Source organism: Salmo salar, chromosome ssa03, assembly GCF_905237065.1.
Source record: "Salmo salar chromosome ssa03, Ssal_v3.1, whole genome shotgun sequence".
NCBI lineage: Eukaryota > Metazoa > Chordata > Actinopteri > Salmoniformes > Salmonidae > Salmo > Salmo salar.
In genome coordinates this window covers 49,775,336-49,799,373 of record NC_059444.1, presented here as the reverse complement: position 1 = coordinate 49,799,373, position 24,038 = coordinate 49,775,336, and the positions used below count along the sequence as shown (strand labels likewise).

The following is a 24,038-nucleotide window of genomic DNA, read 5'->3' as shown; positions in this document are numbered from 1 at the left end:
ACGAGGCTATATACAGGGGTTAGCAGTACCAAGTCAATGTGCGGGGGAACAGGTTAGTCGAGGTAATTTGTACATGTACAGTTGAAGTCGAAAGTTTACATACACTTAGGTTGGAGTCATCAAAACTCATTTTTCAACCACTCCACAAATTTCTTGTTGACAAACAATAGTTTTGGCAAGTCGGTTAGGACATCTACTTTGTGCATGACACAAGTAATTTTTCCAACAATTATTTACAGACAGATTATTTCACTTATAATTCGCTGTATCACAATTCTAGTGGGTTAGAAGTTTACATACACTAAGTTGACTGTGCCTTTAAACAGCTTGGAAAATTCCAGAAAATTATGTCATGGCTTTAGACGCTTCTGACAGGCAAATTGACATCATTTGAGTCAATTGGAGGTGTACCTGTGGATGTATTTCAAGGCCTACCTTCAAACTCAGTGCCTCTTTGCTTGACATCATGGGAAAATCAAAAGAAATCAGCCAAGACCTCAGAACTTTGTAGACCTCCACAAGTCTGGTTCATCCTTGGGAGCAATTTCCAAACGCCTGAAGGTACCACGTTCATCTGTACAAACAGTAGTACGCAAGTATAAACACCATGGGACCACGCAGCCATCATACATACAAAAGTATCTATATCCACAGTAAAACGAGTCCTATATCAACATAACCTGAAAGGCCGCTCAGCAAGGAAGAAGCCACTGCTCCAAAACCGCCTTAAAAAACCCAGACTACGGTTTGCAGCATCATGTTGTGGGGGTGCTTTACTGCAGGAGGGACTGGTGCACTTCACAAAATAGATGGCATCATGAAGAGGAAAATTATGTGGATATATTGAAGTAACATCTCAAGACATCAGTCAGGGAGTTAAAGCTTGGTCGCAAATGGGTCTTCCAAATGGACAATGACCCCAAACATACTTACAAACTTGTGGCAAAATGGCTTAAGGACAACAAAGTCAAGGTATTGGAGTGGCCATCACAAAGCCTTGACCTCAATCTCAATCCTATAAAAAATGTGTGGGCAGAACTGAAAAAGCGTGTGCGAGCAAGGAGGCCTACAAACCTGACTCCGTTACACCAGCTCTGTCAGGAGGAAAGGGCCAAAATTCACCCAGCTTATTGTGGGAAGCTTGTGGAAGGCTACCCGAAACGTTTGACCCAAGTTAAACAATTTAAAAGCAATGTTACCAAATACTAATTGAGTGTATGTAAACTTCTGACCCACTGGGAATGTGATGAAATAAATAAAAGCTGAAATAAATTATTCTCTCTACTATTATTCTGACATTTCACATTCTTAAAATAAAGTGGTGATCCTAAGACAGGTAGTTTTTACTAGGATTAAATGTCAGGAATTGTGAAACATTTAAACTTAGTTAATTTGGGTAAGGTGTATATACATTTCCGACTTCAACTGTAGGTAGGGGTAAAGTGATCAAATTTTTTTACTTTAGTTTATTTCGTAAATATTTTCTTACCTCTATTTTCTTAACTGCATTGTTGGTTAAGGGCTTGTAAGTAAGCATTTCATGCTAAGGGCTACACCTGTTGTATTCGGCGCATGTGACAATTTTTATTTTATTTGATCCCTGGTGAAATTAAAGGGTGTAGAGTAATGTATAGTGGTGAATAGCGATGGTATCCTGTGCCTTTAGTAATAAGCGGCCTTCAACAGAGACTAAAAGCCCGGATGGCTACGGTCCTCGACTGCCTTTGTTGCTATTCTTCTCCTCTCCTCCTCCCAGCAGTAGTTAGAGAAACAGAGAAGATGAGGCACCCAGCAGTAGCATCAAAAACCATCCGTCTGTAATCCTTCACCTGCTAGAAGCAGATACCATCTAAAAACAAGCGTAGCAGAAAGCATCCTACTGTGGTGTCAGTTGTCTTAGGCCTGCAGTGGCATGCTGCTTTCCCATGTACAGTGCCCTCCACTAATATTGGCAACCTTGGAAAATATGAGCAAACCGGGCTGTGAAAAAAATTCTTTATTGTTTATCCTCTTGGTCTTTCATTCAAAAATATTCACACCAATCAAACCTTTTATTAAAGTTAAATAATTGGAAGAAAAAAATAATTCTCAAAATATATTTTTTTCTCAAATATATGTGTGCCAAAATTATTGGCACCCCTTCATTCAATACTTTGTGCAACCTCCCTTTGCCAAGATAACAGCTCTGAGACTTCTCCAAAATGCGTAATTAGGTTGGAGAGCACATGGCAAGGGATGTGAGACCATTCCTCCATACAGAATCTCTCCAGATCCTTCAGATTCTGAAGGCCACTCTTGTGGACTCTCCTCTTCAGCTCATCCCACAGGTTTTCAATGGGGTTTAGGCCAGGGGACTGGGATGGCAATGGCAAAATCTTGATTCTGTGGTCAGTGAACCATTTTTGTGTTGATTTTGAGGTGTGCTTTGGATCATTGTCCTGCTGGAAGATCCAACCACGGCCCAAGCTTCCTAGCAGAGGCAGTCAGGTTTTGATTTAATATCTGCTGGTACTTGATAGAGTCCGTGATAGCATGTATCCTAACAAGTTGTCCAGGGCCTTTGGAAGAAAAGCAGCTCCATAACATCAAAGATTCACCACCATACTTCACAGTGGGGATGAGGTACTTTTCTGCATGGCTATCTTTCTGTCTACGCCAAACCCATCTCTAGTGTTTGTTTCCAAAAAGCTCTATTTTGGTCTCATCTGATCATAGAACCCGATCCCATTGAAAGTTCTAGTAACGTTTGGCAAACTGTAGGTGCTTGAGTTTGCTGTTTGATGACAGCAAAGGCTTTTTTATGGCAGCCCTCCCAAACAACTTATCGTTATGTAGGTGGCATCTGACCATGAATAACCTTTCAATGAAGCTAGTAGTTTGTTTCTATGGGATTCATTTTAACAAGCACCCCAAGATAGCTTTTATATTCTCCATCCTAGTTTTACTGTCATTAGCCTATACACTAGGATAAACGTGCTCATTTTCCTTTACAGCATGCACGTACATTCCCAGGTTCAGTTAGTATTTACAGAGAAATTGATAAAATTGTAATGACGTTATAACAACCAATGAATTAGGGTACTACTTTTCTATAAGATTCACTATCACAAGGACCACTAGGCACTACTTGGTACCAGGTAGCAATTACCAATTGTGCAGAATTATAAAAGATGACATTAACAAGCATGACAGCTGATGACAGTCACAATTACCTTCACACAGTTATGACACATGCATTATACTTGGTGTCATGGCAGCGCCCCTGTCAGTTGTCATAAACAGATGTCAGCTATTATGACTCCTTACGACATCTGTTATAATGCATGTGACAGTGTTACAACTAGTGTTATTTGTTATTAGCAACAATCATGCCCCACCCACCTGAGGATCTGTCTTTTTCAGCCATCTATTTCCTGTGTTTGAGGGGTACAAAATCCACTTGTCACTTAAGTCTCGCTGGATTGATTGCTTTCATTTTACTCCTGCGACTCTCCTGCTTGTGCATGCCGTTTTTCTCCTTTACAACCGCGGAAATGTTTGTAATGACTTGTCGAACACAACCCGGTAACGGCTGAAATGGGCTCAATGGAACACATTGACTTTCCGTTACATCTATAAAAATGCAAAAGCTTCATCTGGGATTTAACACTTACATCACAAGAAAGAGAAGAAAGATTTTGATAGGTGTCAATTCTTGGTGGAATTGAAAAAAGGAAAAGTAATTAATACAGTTTAAATGTTTAGAAATTAGATGCGCTCAAACGATAGCAACTTCCGAAAATGAAGACTCGGATTATAGGGATATTATGTCTGATCTTGCAAACAATGTATATGCATTAGGGATGCACAATATATTGGTGAACATATCGGAATCGGCCGATATTAGCTAAAAATGCCAACATCGGTATTGGCCGATGTCTAGTTTAATGCCGATCTGCAAAACCGATGTCAAAGCTGACGTGCATACCTACATAACGTAGGTACGTGACGCCACGTAAAATTTTGCGCTATACGTGCAGGTAAACCTAGGTAGAGCAAGGTTTTGCTGGTTGCAGCCCACCCCTTTAATTTAATGTACTCATATACAGAGCGTTCGGAAAGTTTTCAAACCATTTGACTTTTTCCACATGTTGTTAGGTTACAGCCTTATTCCAAAATTGATAAAATTGTTTTTATCCCTCATCAATCTACACACAATACCCCATAATGACAAAGTAAAAAAATGTTTTTTATAAATTTTTGCACATTTTTTACAAATAAAAACCCCGGAAATATGACATTTACATAAGTATTCAGACCCTCTACTCAGCACTTTGTTGAAGCACCTTTGACAGCGATTACAGCCTCGAGTCTTCTTGGGTATGACGCTACAAGCTCGGCACATCTGTATTTGGGGAGTTTCTCCCATTCTTCTCTGCTGATCCTCTCGAGCTCTGTCAGGTTGGATGGAGAGCATTGCTGCACGGCAATTTTCAGGTCTCTCCAGAGATGTTATATCAGGTACAAGTCCAGGCTCCGGCTGGGCCGCTCAAGGACATTCAGAGACTTGTCTTGAAGCCACTCCTGTGTTGTCTTGGCTGTATGCTTAGGGTTGTTGTCCTGTTGGAAGGTGAACCTTCGCCCCAGTCTGAGGTCCTGAGCGCTCTGGAGCAGGTTTTCATCAAGGATCTCTCTGTACTTTGCTCCATTCATCTTTGCCTCGATCCTGACTAGTCTCCCAGTCTCTGCCGCTGAAAAACCTCCCCACAGCATGATGCTGCCACCACCATGCTTCACCGTAGGAATGGTGCCTGGTTTCCTCCAGACGTGATGCTTGGCATTCAAAGAGTTAAATCTTGGTTTCATCAGACCAGATAATCTTGTTTCTCATGGCCTGAGAGTCTTTAGGTGCCTTTTGGCAAACTCCAAGCGGGATGTCATGTGCCTTCTACTGAGGAGTGGCTTACGTCTGGTCATTTGACCATAAAGGCCTGATTGGTGGAGTGCTGCAGAGATGGTTGTTCTTCTGGAAGGTTCTCTCATCTCCACAGAGGAACTCTAGAGCTCTGTCAGAGTGACCATTGGATTCTTGGTCACCTCCCTGACCAAGACCTTTCTACCCCGATTGCTCAGTTTGGCCGAGCGGCCAAGAAGAGACTTGGTGGTTCCAAACTTCTTCCTTTAAAGAATTATGGAGGCCACTGTGTTCTTGGGGACCTTCAATGCTGCAGATATTTTTTGGTACCCTTCCCCAGATCTGTGCCTCGACACAATCCTGTCTCGGAGCTCTACGGACAATTCCTTCGACCTCATGGCTTGGTTTTTGCTCTGACATGCACTCTCAACTGTGCGCCCTTATATAGACAGGCATGTGCCTTTCCAAATCATGTCTAATCAATTTAATTTACTACAGGTGGACTCCAATCAAGTTGTAAAAACATCTCAAGGATTATCAATTGAAACAGGATGCACATGAGCTCAATTTCAAGTCTCATAGCAAAAGGTCTGAATACTTATGTAAATAAGGTATTTATTTTTATTTTTATAAATTTGCAAACATTTCTAAAAACCTGTTTTTGCTTTGTCATTATGGGGTGTTGTGTGTAGACTGCTGAGGATTTTTTATTTATTTAATACATTTTAGAATAATGCTGTAACGTAACAAAATGTGGATGAAGTCAAGGGGTCTGAATACTTTCCGAAGGCACTGTATGTACATTTATGGAAATGAGGCGCATATAATTGTATTTATTTTAACCGAAAATAAAAGAAATACCTGATACCATTAGACCATTTATATATGAGTGCATTCGAAGAAAAAAAGTAACATTTGACAATACATTTAATACCTGAACTCCATTTGTTAATTGTCTATTCCAGTAAAATGTTTTATGTGCTATAAATTCAAAAAGTTTGGAGTATCTTCATCCATTGTCCAACAGTTTTATAAGAATTGTTTTTAAAACCTTTTAACAATTGTGATGACTGTTGCTGGTGTTATCCTAGACACATTCTAGTACAGTATAAGCAGACAGCTGTGCAGGGTTTTACCCAAAATAAAGGTCCAATGCCACATGATGCTTAGTCACAGATGTGTGTACAGCCATATACCACGTCACATTGTAAGGTCCCAAATAGCACCCTATTCCCAGCCTAGTGCGCTACTTTTTACTAGGGCCCATGGGGCTATATAGGGAATATGGTGCAATTTGGGATGCTGTGGTTTTCTCTGTCTCATTATTTGCTACATTTGAGAGAAGAGAACATGATTAAATGCATACATTTGAAATAGATTATCATGAAAGTGTAAAGAAGATTTGTTTATATGCTTTTTGAAGCAAGTGACACAAAAATAGCATGTGTAAGAATTAGTAAGTGTGCCGGTCAGAAAATATGATAAGTATTTGGATGAAATAGTGCTTGCTACAACCAACATGAATAATGATAATGACAACCTGTAAAGATATAGTGAAAACCCTTTGGAGTAACTCATACTGTTTTATAACTGTATTATATGAATTAGAGACTTCATGATGAACTGCAGAATAGTGTACTATACACTAAAGTAACAGTAATAATCACATTACATTACCTGTACAATGTTATAAGGGTAAGAGTTGAGGTCACAGTTATAACTTTCAGAACAGAGTCCAAGAGCTCCATTTTCGATGAGACCATAACACACTATATTTGCTGTGGTGGATTAGAACTTTGAATACAGCAGCGAACATACGAGTGCACAGATGCTATTTCAAACATAAGTGTTTTAGATGTGACCCAGGGATTGGTTTATGGCACTGCCTGAGACAGTGGCGTGGTGCATTGTGGGGGGATGGGGCAGGGTGCATTATGGGAAATCAATTGTACACCGAGGAAGATTGGCGCTGTAACCTGATTTTGTGCTTGACAGAGAGCGAGAGATGGAGAGAGAGAGGGGGCAATACAGAGGACGAGAGTTAGAGAGAGAGAGAGAGGGGATGAGAGAGAGTTAGAGGATAGAGCGAGAGGGAATGGTGAGAGAGCGATACAGAGGAGAAGAGAGGATGAGAGCGACAGATGGAATATGAGCAGGAATACAAGCCATAAAACAGGGCTAGAGAGGAGAAACAGAGAGGGAGTTAGAGAAAGGTAGACAGAGCGAATGAACAAGACCGAGATTGAGAAATACAAAGGGAGGGAGAGAGAGAACATCTTCCCAGAGAGAGAGAAAGAGGCAGACACAGTGAAAGAATAAGAGACCGATGGAGAGAGATACAGAGATAGAGGGAACATCTTCCCAAGTCTAGAGAGAAAACAACAACAGCCCACACCCTGGCTGGAATCTCCTCCCTGTGCCATGTGTTTCCTTTGGGGGTGATTGTCAATGCTCAGATTACAAGGCTTTTAGACAGACCCAAATGGTGCCCTATTCCCTTTATAGTGCACTAGTTTTGACCAGGACCCATAGGTAGTCAAATCCAGTGCACTAGAGAGGATAGGGTACCATTTTGGACTCAGATTTAGATAGACCCACTGATAAATAAAGGCAACAACATGTTCTATGATTCCTCCCTGAGTCTCCATTGTATCCACAAAGGAGTGTAATTGACAACCACAGTCACTCTAAGGCTGAAATGTAGATAAATATGTTCAAAGGACCATGCATGTTTATTGTTTGATTCCTGATAGTTTGAGACCTCAACATGTTGATCCCAATACGCTTTAAGCTATAAAGCACTTTGTGACCAATGTTGTTTTGAAAGAACAATATACAATTTGATTTATTGATTGAAATACAGTATGTACTATCAGAATATAAATGCACCATCCCACTGCGCGGCGCTTCAATTCATTTCTTTTGATTAATAAGAGGGCCTGTTATTGTTTTGGCTGCATCTAGCGCTAGGCTATCTGCTCACCAGACCACCCCCTACTGTGGATGCTGCTGAGAGCTGGCTGGGTTGCTGGGTCTGGCTGGGGAGGAGGGGTGCACAGGGGCAAGCAGTGTCCTGGGGAGGGCGTTTTGAAGGGCAGGAGGGTCAGCAGGACAGTTGCCCGGGGTGTAATAGTATATTGTGGCAAGGTGGTGTGTGTGTGTGTGTGTGTGTGTGTGTGTGTGTGTGTGTGTGTGTGTGTGTGTGTGTGTGTGTGTGTGTGTGTGTGTGTGTGTGTGTGTGTGTGTGTGTGTGTGTGTGTGTGTGTGTGTGTGTGTGTGAAGCCAGACTGCAGCATAATGCTATTGTTTTCTCATGATGTTGCCTTGCTTTGGTCTCCTGGTGAGAATGGAGTTGTGTCCCAAATGGGACCCATGTTCCCGGTTCCCTATAGTGCACCATGGGCCCCGGTCAAAAGTAGAGCACTATGTAGGGAATAGGGAGATGAGCTGTATGGAGGTGAAATGGGGTCGGGTTGTCTATTTGTTGAGGTCGGGGCAACGCCGGGCATTTGTAGGAAAATGGCAATGGACAGACTCCATGAATAGGGGTGCCATAGACTTATAACAGGAGCATTTTTATGGGTGTACTGGGTGAGCAAATGCACATATGTCCCTGTCCCTAACTTTGGCAGGTTTGCCTTCCCATGTTCCCGGATCCTGTTATTTGAGGTCAGCCAGGCGATGGTAGAGCATATCTCTAGCAGCAAGCAGGGCCTCTCTGCAGTCGGGGGATTACAGTCGTAAGACTGCAGCCCGGCCGGCCCATTGTGCAAGGCTTTATAAAACCCTGCAGGCTGCAGAGTGAGCCCTTGGAAGGAAGGCTGGCAGGCCAGGCAGCTGTGTTAGTTTCTGTTCGTTTTCTGCTTTCTGTATAGAGAGAGAGGAGAGCAGGGTCTGGTTCAGTTGGCACGACATGGGACAAAACGCTTTGAAATGGAGGAGATATGCTAATACATGAACGTGTCACAAAAATAATGCTCATTTTCATGTTTCTAAATCACATTTATTTATAAAGCCCTTTTTACGTCAGCAGATGTCACAAAGTGCTTATACAGAAACCCAGCCTAAAACCCCTAAGAGCAAGCAATGCCGATGTAGAAGCACGGTGGTTAGGAAAAACGCTCTAGACAGGCAGGAACCTAGGAAGAAACCTAGAGAGGAACTAGGCTCTGAGGGGTGGCCAGTCCTCTTCTGGCTCTGCCGGGTGGAGATTATAATAGTACATGACAAATAAGGCCCGATCGTTCTTCAAGATGTTCAAACATTCATAGATGACCAGCAGGGTCAAATAATAATCACAGTGGGTGCAACGGGTCAGCACCTCAGGAATAAATGTCAGTTGGCTTTTAGAGAGAGAGAGGTACATCCGGTGAACAGGTCAGGGTTCCATAGCCACAGGCAAAACAGCAGCATGAATGTTTTTACATTTTGCGCCCTACTGAACATGACCCTGGTTTTTGTGATTGGAGATGACAGGGTAGATGTTCTTGACGCATCTTTCTCTGTGACTCACCCCATCCAAAACAATACTAGCAGTTCATTTGACCAATTATCCTCTAGCTTCAGCAATAGGTGAAGGTTATATCCCTGACCATGACAGAAGCAGAAAGCGGCATTGAAAAATGTAAATTAGTCCTTGTTGCTGGCTGGCATTGCTATTTTATGAGAGACATTTCATACTGTGCAATATTTATTTCATTTATTTAACCTTTATTTAACTAGGCAAGTCAGTTAAGAACAAATACTTATTTACAATGACAGCCTACCAAAAGGCAAAAGGCCTCCTGCGGGAACAGGGGCTGGGATTATTTTATTTTTATAAAATATAAATATAGGACAAAACACACATCATGACAAGAGAGACAACACTACATAAAGAGAGACCTAAGACGACAACATAGCAAGGCAGTAACAAATGACAACACAGCATGGTAGCAGAACAAAACATGGTACAAACATTATTGGGCACAGACAACAGCACAAAGGGCATGGTAGAGACAACAATACATCACGAGAAGCAGCCACAACTGTCAGTAAGAGTGTCCATGATTGAGTCTTTGAATGAAGAGATGGATATGAAACTGTCCAGTTTGAGTGATTGTTGCAGCTCGTTCCAGTCGCTAGCTGCAGCGAACTGAAAAGACAACCCCAGGGATGTGTGTGCTTTGGGGACCTTTAACAGAATGTGACTGGCAGAACGGGTGTTGTATGTGGAGGATGAGGGCTGCAGTAGATGTCTCAGATAGGGGGGAGTGAGGCCTAAGAGGGTTTTATAAATAAGCATCAACCAGTGGGTCTTGCGACGGGTATACGATGACCAGTTTACAAAAGAGTATAGAGTGCAGTAATGTGTCCTATAAGGAGCATTGGTGGCAAATCTGATGGCCGAATGGTAAAGAACATCTAGCCTCTCGAGAGCTCCCTTACCTGCCGTTCTATAAATGATGTCTCCATCATCTAGCATGGGTAGGATGGTCATCTGAATCAGGGTTAGTTTGGCAGCTGGGGTGACGATAGAGGAAACCAAGTCTAGATTTAACTTTAGCCTGCAGCTTTGATATGTGCTGAGAGAAGGACAGTGTAACGTCTAGCCATACTCCCAAGTAGGGTTGCAAAAGGTTGGACATTTTAATGGGAAGTTAAGCCCGCAAATTTTGCTTAAATTCATCAAAGTTAGCTTATAACAGTGAACCTTTTTTGTGGGATACACATAAGGCAATTCTAGGTTTGTGGCATATTTTGGTTAAACTATCCCCAATTCAATGCAATTGCAACCCTCTGCATGCACAGTGCATTTTTCCATCACATGTGCAGTGCACTCTTCCATCACGTGTACAGCTGATTCTCAAGATCTTGCACACTAATGAGATGCTATTGAGCCCACACTTCTACACTGTCTGAGTCAAGGACTACATGCTTTCCGGTAGGTTTTGATTACAATACTGGGTGGTGTGAATATATTTTGTATGACATACATGTTTTTTGTTAACTAGTAAATAGTAGCCTACAGCAAAGTGTGTTTAAATCATTTCTAACTTGTTAACAATTTCTGCTAGTTAGTTTTTGCTACCATGTGGGTTTTAGCTTGCTTGAGCCTGCTAACTGATGAGTGTTAATTCACCTGTTTCCATACATGTTTCATTTTAAAACATTTATCTTACAAAGGAGTTGTTTAATCTAACTCCTTAACTATTTATCTGTACATGGAATTGTATTTTTTTTTTTTTTGTTGCTCATTTTCTTCTATTCTTTACAGGAAAATGCCACGGGCACTATCTGATGTGTGAAGACATTTCACTGCAGCTAATGTAGAAGGAAAAGCTGTGTACATTTGCAAATATTGTGCCAAATCTTATGTGAAGAATGCAACAAAGATGCAGAATCATCTGGCCATGTGCATAAAGTTCCTTCAGTGCTCACAACAAGCAACCTCTGACAAAAGCCCCTCTACTCCGATTCGAGGTGAAAATGATGAATCAGACATCTTATCGATAGCAACAGCTAATGGTCCTTCTGGAATCAGAAGTTTTGTTGACTCAATGGAGGAACGTAGACAGAGAAATGCTGATGAATGTCTTGCTCGAGCTGTGTATGCAACTAGTTCACCTCTGATGCTCACAGGCAATGTGTATTGGAAGAGTTTCTGAATATTCTTCGCCCAGCATACACCCATCCAACCAGACATGCTTTATCTACTCATTTGCTGGATGCAGAGTTCAACAGAGTTCAAGTGAAGGTCAAGCAAATCATAGAAAGCAGACTGTATTGCAATCATCTCTGATGGGTGGTCGAATGTTCGTGTGCAAGGAATAATTAACTACATTATCTCCACCCCTCAACCAGTATTCTACAAAAGCACAGACACAAGGGACAACAGACACACCGGTATCTACATTGCAGATGAGCTGAAGGCAGTCATCAATGACCTTGGACCACAAAAGGTATTTTCACTGGTGACAGACAATGCTGCGAACATGAAGGCTGCTTGGTCTAAAGTGGAGGACTCCTACCCTCACATCATACCCGTTGGCTGTGCTGCTCATGCATTGAATATGCTCCTCAAGGACATCATGGCACTGAAAACAATGGATACACTCTACAAGAGAGTCAAGGAAATGGTTAGGTATGTGAAGGGTCATCAAGTTATAACAGCGATCTACCTCACCAAGCAAAGTGAGAAGAATAACAGCACCACATTGAAGCTGCCCAGCGACAGCCGTTGGGGTGGTGTTGTCATCATGTTTGACAGTCTCGTGGAGGGGAAGGAGTCTCTCCAATAAATGTCCATATCACAGTCTGCTGATATGGACAGCCCCATCAAGAGGATCCTCCTGGAGGATGTATTTTGGGAGAAAGTGGTAAGCAGCCTGGAACTCCTGAAACCTATAGCAGTAGCCATGGCATGGATTGAGGGAGACAGTGCCATCCTGTCTGATGTTCAGACTCTGCTTGCAGATGTAAGAGAAGAAATCCGTACTGCCATGTCCACTTCACTGTTGCTCCAAGCAGAGTAAACTGCAGTTCTGAAATACATCAAAAAGCGTGAAGACTTCTGCCTGAAGCCCATACATGCCGCAGCGTACATGTGGCAAGAGCATTCTGTCTGGTACAGAGATCAACAAGGCCTATGGTGTCATCACTACCATGTCTTGCCACCTTGGCCTGGATGAGGGCAAGGTCCTTGGCAGTCTAGCGAAGTACACTTCCAAGCAAGGGTTTTGGGATGGAGATGCAATATGGCAGTCGTGCCAACATATCTCATCAGCCACCTGGTGGAAGGGACTTTGTGGATCTGAGGCTCTTTCCCATGTTTCCTCCATCATCCTCCAAATCCCACCAACATCAGTTGCCTCAGAGCGCAACTGGTCCTTGTTTGGGAACACACACACCGAAGCACGCAACAGGCTGACCAATACAAGGGTTGAACAATTGGTGGCCATCCGGGCAAATTTGAGGCTTTTTGAGCCTGACAACGAGCCATCTTCAACTAGGTTGGAAAGTGACAGTGAAGAGTCTGATGTTCAAGAGGTGGACATAGGTCCAGGGAGAAGACATGAGAGGAAGACAACCAAATCTTTAGTTTCTAGGCTATCATTTTACTGATGTATTTTGAAAACAATTTTGGGCGATGAGATGGATCATTCAATATTCCCTTTCTTTTGTTGTTCAGTGAAATCATCCCATGTGAAGAGTCAACTCATTTAATTAAAGTTCAGTTCTTAACTAATTTATTTATTTTTCTATTGGAAGGATTTAATAATTTGCAATTATGTCTACTTAGGGTAAAAGGTTTGTTTCTGTCTCTATATGATATGGTAAATATATGCAATGCAAAAAACATTTACATTTAAATGGTGTTAATATTCATTTGCATATATTTCCGTTAATTCCCATATATTCCCCATAACCTCTTAAAATCTAGACGTTCCGCTAGCGGAACACCTGCTCCAATATCCAATGATGGGCGTGGCGCGAAATACAAACTCCTCTAAAATCCGAAAACTTCCATTTTTCAAACATATGACTATTTTACAGCATTTTAAAGACAAGACTCTCGTTAATCTAACCACACTGTCCGATTTCAAAAAGGCTTTACAGCGAAAGCAAAACATTAGATTATGTCAGCAGAGTACCCAGCCAGAAATAATCAGACACCCATTTTTCAAGCTAGCATATAATGTCACAAAAAACAAAACCACAGCTAAATGCAGCACTAACCTTTGATCTTCATCAGATGACAACCCTAGGACATTATGTTATACAATGCATGCATGTTTTGTTCAATCAAGTTCATATTTATATCAAAAACCAGCTTTTTTACATTAGCATGTGATGTTCAGAACTAGCATACCCCCCGCAAACATCCGGTGAATTTACTAAATTACTCACGATAAACGTTCACAAAAAACATAACAATTATTTTAAGAATTATAGATACAGAACTCCTCTATGCACTCGATATGTCCGATTTTAAAATAGCTTTTCGGTGAAAGCACATTTTGCAATATTCTCAGGAGATAGCCCAGCCATCACGGCTAGCCATTTAGTCACCGACCAAGTTTAGCCCTGACCAAACTCCGATTTACTATTACAAAAGTTTGATTACCTTTGGTGTTCTTCGTCAGAATGCACTCCCAGGACTGCTACTTCAATAACAAATGTTGGTTTGGTTCAAAATAATCCATCGTTATATCCAAATAGCGGCGTTTTGTTCGTGCGTTCAAGACACTATCCGAAGTGTAAATAAGGGTCACGAGCATGGCGCAATTTGTGACAAAAGATTTCTAAATATTCCATTACCGTACTTCGAAGCATGTCAACCGCTGTTTAAAATCAATTTTTATGCCATTGTTCTCGTAAAAAAGCGATAATATTCCGACCGGGAATCTGCGTTTAGGTAAACAGACGAAAGAAAACAAAGCATTCGGTCGACTCGGGCACGCGCCTGAGTCTCACAGTACTGTAACCAGCCACTACCCAAACGCGCTACTTTTTTTCAGCCAGAGCCTGCAAAGCCACGATTCAGCTTTTTGCCGCCTTCTGAGAGCCCATGGGAGCCGTAGGAAGTGTCACGTAACAGCAGAGATCCTCTGTAATGGATAGAGATAATCAAGAAGGGCAAGAAATTGTCAGACAGGGCACTTCCTGCATGGAATCTTCTCAGGTTTTGGCCTGCCAAATGAGTTCTGTTATACCCGACCATCACGGCTAGCTAATTTGACACCCACCAAGTTTGGCCCTCACCAAACTCAGATTTACTATAAGAAAAATTGGATTACCTTTGCTGTTCTTCGTCAGAATGCACTTCCAGGACTTCTACTTCAACAACAAATGTTGTTTTGGTTCGAAATAATCCATAGTTATATCCAAATACCTCCGTTTTGTTCGTGCGTTCAGGTAACTACCCGAAGGGTGACGCGCGAGCGCATTTCGTGACAAAAAAAAATCGAATATTTCTCGTAAAATAGCGATAATATTCCAACCGGGCTACGTTGTATTCATTCAAAGATTGAAAGAAAAACATGGAGTCCTCTCGTGGACGCGCACTCCAGTGTCATTGTTCCCTGCCTGACCACTCACAAAAACTCCTGCTGTTTTTCGCCCAGAGACTGCAGAGACGTCATTCCACTTTCTGACACCTTCTGAGAGCCAATGGAAGCCTTAGAAAATGTCACATTACAGCAGATATGCTGTATTTTTGATAGAGATGCCACAGAAGGAGAACAAATTGTCAGACAGGGCACTTCCTGTATGGAATCTTCTCAGGTTTTGGCCTGCCATATGAGTTCTATTATACTCACAGACACCATTCAAACAGTTTTAGAAACTTTAGTGTTTTCTATCTAAATCTACTAATTCCATGCATATTCTCGTTTCTGGGCAAGAGTAATAACCAGTTTAAATCGGGTACGTTTTTTATCCGGCCGTGCAAATACTGCTCCCTAGCCACAACAGGTTAGGGACATGGGCAGCTGTGAGGAGGAGGGTTTATTCTCCAGGTCTTTAACCATTTTCCCTGAACAAACACAGTCTGTCCCACAGTTGGGTAAAGAAAGTTCGTAGTCAACAAAGCATGCAGGAGTCACGAGGCAAATGGCAAAATGCACAAGAAAAAAATTTAATATATAATGACTTGGGGCTCGCCTTTGTAAGATCAGAGTCACTTGCCCCAACAGTGCCTGTGTGCTGAAGGCGAGTGAAAGCTCTGGAGAGAGGGGGAGTATGGTGGGGGTACCTGTACCAGACAGGGGGAGACAACCAGGGCTGATGGTGAACAGATCGCCAGGTGGAATCCAAGCAGCAGTGCAGCAGACAACGGGCGTAGGTGTCACACCCACTTGGGAGAAGCTTTTATTTCTGGAGGCAGATTTCTTGTAGAAAATACCAGTGGATGGACTCTGAACAGAAGGAGGGGGCTAAAAGGCCTCTGGATTTGGGTGGGGTAGCCTGCCATTTGTTGGGCTCAAAGGCTTTGACACCTCACGCTTCACACATCAGTGCTAATTGAAGTTGTATCCCTTTGTCCTAGAAAGCTTGGTAGCCTTAGCATTCAGTTCTTATAAAGTAAAATATATCAGTGTAATGTATTTTTCTTGGCTTTTGAAAGTAAAAATAGCTTCAGACAAAGCATTACTCACTCAGTTCCAGGTTGGATGGTGTCTGTTGGTTTGCCAGAGGATTTGCTGTATAGTTTGGGAATAATATGCTATTTTATACACTCTTAAAAAAGTTTTTTTTATCTAGATTAGAATCTAAAAGGGTTCTTCTACTGCTGTCCCCATGGGCGAACCATTTGAAGAACCCTTTTGGGTTCCATGTAGAACCCTTTTCATATAGGGTCCTATCTGGAAGCCAAAACGTTTCCAAAAGAGTTATTCTACTGCTGTCCTCATGTGAGAACCATTTGAAGAACCCTTTTCATATAGGGTCCTATCTGGAACCCAAAACAGTTCTTCAAATGGTTCTCACATGAGGACAGCAGTAGAAGAACCCTTTTGGAACCCCTTTTTCTAAGAGTGTTTAAATATAATATATTTTACAACGTGAGCAATTTATCACACACCGTGCATTCATGTAATTAATTGATAAATTGTTATGCTGCATATGATAGGGTTGAAAATTATTTAGTTTTTCCTATGTACAGTGCATTCGGAAAGTATTCAGACTCCTTGACTTTTTCCGCATTTTGTTACGTTACTGCCTTATTCTAAAATTGATTAAATCATTTTTTTCATCACTATACACATAATACCCCATAATGACAAAGCAAAAACAGGTTTTAGAAATGTTTGCACATTTATTACAAATAAAAAGCAAAAATATTCTATTTACATAGGTATTCAGACCCTTTACTCAATACTTTGTTGAAGCACCTTTGGCAGCGATTACAGCCTCGAATCTTCTTGGGTATGACGCTACAAGCTTGGTACACTTGTATTTGAAGAGTTTCTCCCATTCTTCTCTGCAGATCCTCTCAAGTTCTGTCAGGTTGGAACGGGAGCGTCGCTGCACAGCTATTTTCAGGTCTCTCCAGAGATGTTCGATCGGGTTCAAGTCCGGGCTCTGGCTGGGCCACTCAAGGACATTCAGAGACTTTCCCTGAAGACAATCCTGCGTTGTCTTGGCTGTGTGCTTAGGGTCGTTGTCCTGTTGGAAGGTGAACCTTTGCCCGGTCTGAGGTCCTGAGCGCTCTGGAGCAAGTTTTCATCAAGGATCTCTGTGTACTTTGCTTCGTTCAACTTTCCCTTGATCCTGACTAGTCTCCCAGTATCTGCCGCTAAAAAACATCTCCACAGCATGATGCTGCCACCACCATTCTTCACTGTAGGGATGATGCCAGGTTTCCTCCAGACGTGACGCTTGGTATTCAGGCCAAAGTGTGCAATCTTGGTTTCATCAGACCAGAGAATCTGGTTTGTCATGGTCTGAGAGTCCTTTAGGTGCCTTTTGGCAAACTCCAAGTGGGCTGTCATGTGCCTTTTACTGAGGAGACGCTTCTTTCTGGCCAGTCTACCATAAAGGCCTAATTGATGGAGTGCTGCAGAGATGGTTGTCCTTCTGGAAGGTTCTCAGATCTCCACAGAGGAACTCTGGAGCTCTGTCAAAGTCACCATCGGGTTCTTGTTTACCTCCCTGACCAAGACCCTTTTCCCCCGATTGCTCAGTTTGGCCGGGCAGACAGCTTTAGGAAGAGTCTTGATGGTTCCAAACTTCTTCCATTTAAGTATGATGGAGGCCACTGTGTTCTTGGGGACCTTGAATGCTGCAGAAATATTTTGGTACCCTTCCCAGATCTGTGCCTCGACACAATCCTGTCTCGGAGCTCTACGGACAATTCCTTCGACCTCATGGCTTGGTTTTTGCTCTGACATGCACTGTCAACAGTGGGACCTTATATAGACAGGTGTGTGTGCCTTTCCAAATCATGTCCAATCAATTTAATTTACCACAGGTGGACTCCAATCAAGTTGTAGAAACACCTCAAGGATTATCAATGGAAACAGGATACACCTGAGCTCAATTTCGAGTCTCATAGCAAAGGGTCTGAATATTTATGTAAGTAAGGTATTTCAGTTTTTAATTTTTTATTCATTTGCTAACCTTTCTAAAAACCTGCTTTCGCTTTGTCATTATTGTGTGTAGATTGAGGAATTTTAGAATAAATCTGTAACGTAACAAAGGCATATTCTGTGTCTGGGAAACCGGCCCGTAGCGTTTGAGGATGGTTTTGACTGACTGTGTATGGTTGTTCTCTCCCACAGAAATTCATAGAGTTTGAGGATGCGTTGGAAGGGGAGAAGAAGGACCTGCAGACTCATGTGGAGAGCCTGGAACTGCAGGGGAAACAGCTGGAGCTCAAGACCAAGAACTATTCTGACCAGAGTGAGTATAAACTACTGTTACTGCCCAGAACTAGAACTACTCTGACCAGAGTGAGCATTAGGATGTTTTCACACTTGGTCCCTTTCTGACAATTTTCGTGACCTCAGTGTGGCTCGCTTCATTTTTTGTCCAGTATGAACACTCCAAAGGAACTCAGAACCCTCAAAAGGGACCCAGAAGCGAACCAAACACTTTTTTAGGGCAATATACAACACAAAGCTACCCAGTTTCGCTTGTTATTATTCCCGCACCACATACTAGAATACTGCAACACCGTTTCCCCTCCCATAACCCCTCACATTGGTGCCACAAAAGAGAGAAAATGATTATCTGCCGGTTTGCAGAAAAATATTATTTGTTTGCAATATGTGATCTATAAAGAGAGATTCTAACCTGTTTATTCGCTTGTGGGGTTTGAATAGTGTGAGATGACAACAATATATTTGGTGAGAATCACAACATCGGGTACAAAATCAATTCTAGCTCTTAAAAGGGAGTAGACTATATTGGGTGTACAATTTTAAATTACAGCATTATTTAATCTGCAGTTATTCTTCTGCTATTTATTCTGTTACTAATAATATTTGTTAATAGTAATTATAATTATTATGTCTCATCTTTTAACTAAATGGAATCTATTAGCTTCCCAAATATAAGTATATATAAATATCTTTATGATAACACGTTCTGATGGAATGGCTTGTCCTGCACTTTGCAAAAACCCAGAGTGCATTCAGTAAATGTTGGAAAAAGATCTTTGTTCCTTTCAAAGCGTAGCAATGTGAATGCAAAGAAGACTCGTACCGCAAAATAGGTGAAGTGAACTGGAAGAAAAAAAAGAGTTGAGTCCTCATTCAAAGTAAAGGGCAGTGTGAATACAAAGAGAACTGAGTTCTTTTGCTTTCTTTTACCCCAGAGTTCACTAGAGGACTGAGATCGGTTATTTTAAAGAGGACTATATGTGAAATCACCCTTAGACTTAATAACTTGGACTACTCTGACTAGAGTGAGTATAAAATTATAATAACCAGAACTACTTCGATCAGAGTGGGTATAGAACTATAATAACTAGAACGACACTGACCAGAGTGACTATAGAACTGTAATAACTAGAACTACTCTGACCAGTTTGAGTATAGACTATTAATAACTATGTAGAACGACTCCGACCAGAGTGCGTATACAACTATAATATCTGCAACTACTCTGACCAGAGTGAGTATAGACTTAACTCGAATTACTACAAATATTTTTATTTATTTTATTTATTTATTTCACCTTTATTTAACCAGGTAGGCAAGTTGAGAACAAGTTCTCATTTACAATTGCGACCTGGCCAAGATAAAGCAAAGCAGTTCGACAACATACAACAACACAGAGTTACACATGGAGTAAAACAAATATACAGTCAATAATACAGTAGAAAAATAAGTCTATGTACGATGTGAGCAAATGAGGTGAGATAAGGGAGGTAAAGGCAAAAAAGTCCATGGTGACAAAGTAAATACAATATAGCAAGTAAAACACTGGAATGGTAGATTTGTAGTAGAAGAAAGTGCAAAGTAGAAATAGAGATAATGGGGTGCAAAGGAGCAAAATAAAATAAATAAATACGGTAGGGGAAGAGGTAGTTGTTTGGGCTAAATTATAGATGGGCTATGTACAGGTGCAGTGATCTGTGAGCTGCTCTGACAGCTGGTGCTTAAAGCTAGTGAGGGAGATAAGTGTTTCCAGTTTCAGAGATTTTTGTAGTTCGTTCCAGTCATTGGCAGCAGAGAACTGGAAAGAGAGCTGGCCGAAGGAGGAATTGGCTTTGGGGGTGACCAGAGAGATATACCTGCTGGAGCGCGTGCTACAGGTGGGTGCTGCTATGGTGACCAGTGAGCGGAGATAAGGGGGGACTTTACCTAGCAGGGTTTTGTAGATGACCTGGAGCCAGTGGGTTTGGCGACGATTATGAAGCGAAGGCCAGCCAACGAGAGCGTACAGGTCGCAGTGGTGGGTAGTATATGGGGCTTTGGTGACAAAACGGATGGCACTGTGATAGACTGCATCCAGTTTGTTGAGTAGGGTATTGCAGGCTATTTTGTAAATGACATCGCCGAAGTCGAGGATCGGTAGGATGGTCAGTTTTACTAGGGTATATTTGGCAGCATGAGTGAAGGATGCTTTGTTGCGAAATAGGAAGTAAATTCTTGATTTAACTTTGGATTGGAGATGTTTGATGTGTGTCTGGAAAGAGAGTTTATAACCATATGAATTGCTAATTATGGAAACTAAGATAAACAGGATTGAAATATATTTTTTATAGCTATATATAATACAAATCGAGGTGAGGGCAATGGAAATGCTTTTGGCGGTTGATCTGCTTCTGTTCTGTGGGTGGCACTGTGTGCTCTTTTGAAGGATGGTCCTGGTCTCTCCAGGGCCATGGGATCCGGGGGGGTCGAAGGTGGTCTGCCGGTCATTGGGATGACAACCCAACTCGGGATGAGGAGGGGTTTTAGCGGGTGGAATAGTGGGGACCAAGTTGAGGTTTACTTAGTAGCAATGCTAATATCATGGTACAGCTATATAGACACTCAATCATCATGTTACTTTTTAATGGTACGTTTACAAACATATATTATGATAAATAGAATTGAAACTTGTCTCATTATTGTAATTGGTGAAATAAGTATAGCCAGTTATAATTGTAATGGCTTAGCAGATAATAAGAAAATATTATCAGTGTTTACCTGCCTAAAAGAGAAGGAATATAATATCTATTGTTTACAGGAAACTCATTCAACAATTTTAGATTTGTGGAAAAAGGACTGGGGAAGTGAAATATATTTCGCCCATGGGCAAAGAAATTCAAAAGGGGTGATGATATTAATTAACAGTAATTTTGATCCAAAGGTGCAAATTGTCCAAACAGATCCTCAAGGTAGATGGATGATTTAAAATATGTTATTGGGCCATAAACAGATATGAATTATTAACCTATATGGTCCAAATAATGATGATCCATGCTTCATAGAAAATATATATAAGAATTTATCAACTCTACAAGCAACACTTGACTCTATTATTAGGGTGGGAGATTATAATACGGTTTTAAATACCTATGTGTACCTTGTTTTTAACTAGGACAGAATAATTTATAACTGACTTTTTCCGACATAATAGGTACAGCAGATCCCCTTATTGTATGTGCCTAAAAGAGTCCATACTAACAAAGGAAATTGAAGGACTAACAGTATAGATAGAATTATTACTTTTACCCCTTTTTCTCCCCAATTTCGAGGTATGCAATTGGTAGTTACAGTCTTGTCTCATCGCTGCAACTCCCGTACGGACTCGGGAGAGGCGAATGTCGAGAGCCATGCATCCTCCGAAACACGACCCAACCAAGCAACACTGCTTCTTGACGCAATGCCTGCTTAACCCGGAAGCCAGCTACACCAATGTGTTGGAGGAAACACCGTACACCTGGCGACCGTGTACGAAAAGGCTTTTGATAAAGTACGACTGGGGTTTATATATAAATGCCTGAAATATTTCAATTTGAGAATCTCTTATAAAATGGGTTAAAGTTATGTATAGTAACCCTTCGTGTAAAATGGTAAATAATGGCTACATCTCAGAAAGTTCTAAACTGTCGGAGTAAAACAAGGTTGTCCACTATCGGCATATCTATTTATTGCCATCGAAATGTTAGCTGTTAAAATTAGATCCAACAATAATATTAAGGAATTAGAAATCCATGGCTTAAGAACAAAGATGTCATTGTACATGTACACTGATTCATGTTTTCTTTTAAATCCACAATAAGAATCCCTCCACGGCCTCATAGAGGATCTAGATACTTTTTATAACCTCTCTGGATTAAAACCAAATTATGATAAGTGTAATATTATAATAATTGTGTAATACGTAATAATATTACATATTGGATCACTAAAAAATTCAACTTTTACATTAACGTGTAGTTTACCAAAAAAATGTCTGACGGGGATGTGGACATTCTCGGTATACATATCCCGAAAGAAAGAAATCTCACTCCAATACATTTTAATAGAAATTTGGCAAAAATTGATAAGATCTTGCTACAATGAAAGGAGAATACCGGTTTATTTGTGTAAAAATCACCCTGATTCAACTCTTTAGTCATATCACGTTTTACCTATTTGCTTATGGTTTTGCCTACACCTAGTGACCTGCTTTTTAAATTATATGAGCAAAAAATATTCAATTTTATTTGGAATGGCAAGCCAGGCAAAATTAAAAGGGCCTATTTATATAATGAAAATGAATTCAGAGGGCAGAAATGAAATATTAAAGCATTAGACCTCTCACTAAATGCATCAGTCATAAAGTTATGCTTAAAGCCAAAATGGTTCTCTAGTATATTAGTAAGAATGTCTCACCCCATCTTCCAGAATGGCCTTTTTCCCTTTACAACTGCTCACTTTTGGTTATTTGAAAACAAAATAATCTCAAATGTTATCTTTTAAACAAGCCATAGAAAGTTGGTTGCAATTTCAGTTTAATCCACCTGAAAAGACAGAACAAATCATTCAAGTATTGTGGTTAAACTGAAATATACAAATTGATTAAAAGTTAAAGGTATAATCTTTGTAAATTATATAAATACGACTGGTGGAGTTGTCACACATGCAGCTAACACAGACATATGGAAATGTCTGATCTACCCAAAAATGGAAGAGGGAAAAAGTAAGGAACTTGTCTGTCGGCCCTGCATTAAAGACCAAAATTGGTCAAAGAAAATTGATATAAAATATACCACTTTCTTTTAAGGACCCAAAAAATGTACAGCTGTGCCATATACATTGCAAAATAGTTGGGAAGGGATTTTGATGTACCGATTCCATGGCACATGGTTTATGAATTGACATTCGAAACTTCCAATCAATAGGTTATATATGGGGGATACAATCTTCCCAGCTCTGCAGATTTTGCCCACGAGAAGGCAGAGTTATTTATTTTGGTACTGTCCAGATGTAGCTCGTTTTGTCACAGGTCCAGGGATGGCTGAAGAATTGCAACATTTACCTAGAGCTAAGGCTACAGATAGCAATACTGGGTGATTTGAAAAGTCTGTCAATCGATCAATAATGATTTCAGCAAAAAAAAAATATTTACAATCTGTAGAAACTATGAGAATAAAAAGGTTCAGTACTTTTGTGAAGCCTCACAGCACAGTTAAAATAATGGCAAATAGAAATCCGAGATGGGAGGTGTTGAATGGAGTTGAAGAGTGGGACTAATAACAAATGTAAAACATACGGGGTCTGTAAAATGTATATAGGTTCAGAAACTTTGAAATAGCTCAGTTACAAATATATGGCAAATAGAAATCAAACTGGATGGACATCAGAAATAGAGGAAGGCTGCCAGGACTAAAAACAAAAGAAAATATAACTTTTGTAAAATAGATTCTCTGTAAAATGTGTAAGCTGGAAGTAGATGCCTAAGTGTTATTGTTTATTAGTTTACTCCAATTGGGAGGGGGGTGGTAGGGTTTGCAGGGCATAATAAAGGAAGGTATTGTTACGTGGAGTGGAACAGGGAAATCCAAGAGCAGACTCAGATGAGGAAACTGGGATGAAGCAACCAAGGTATTTATTGCAACACAGGGGGAGATGGAGTGCAGGCCAGGGGAAGCTCTGGTGGGTTGCAAGAAACCAGGTGCGGAGGCTGAGGTGAGAGGGGTTGGGACAGGGTAAGCAGTTCGAGGGGAATCCAAGGGAGTAGT

The 24,038-nt window shown here is 41.0% G+C and overlaps 1 protein-coding gene across 1 annotated transcript in view; it reads left to right on the top strand.

The window, feature by feature from the left end:
* The window catches only part of mapk8ip3 (mitogen-activated protein kinase 8 interacting protein 3), a 92,003-nt gene that overhangs the window by 7,772 nt on the left and 60,193 nt on the right, over positions 1 to 24,038 (top strand). Inside the window, 1 exon segment of the mRNA XM_014192220.2 lies at positions 18,157 to 18,277. Within this exon segment, the coding sequence (XP_014047695.2) occupies positions 18,157 to 18,277 (121 nt within the window).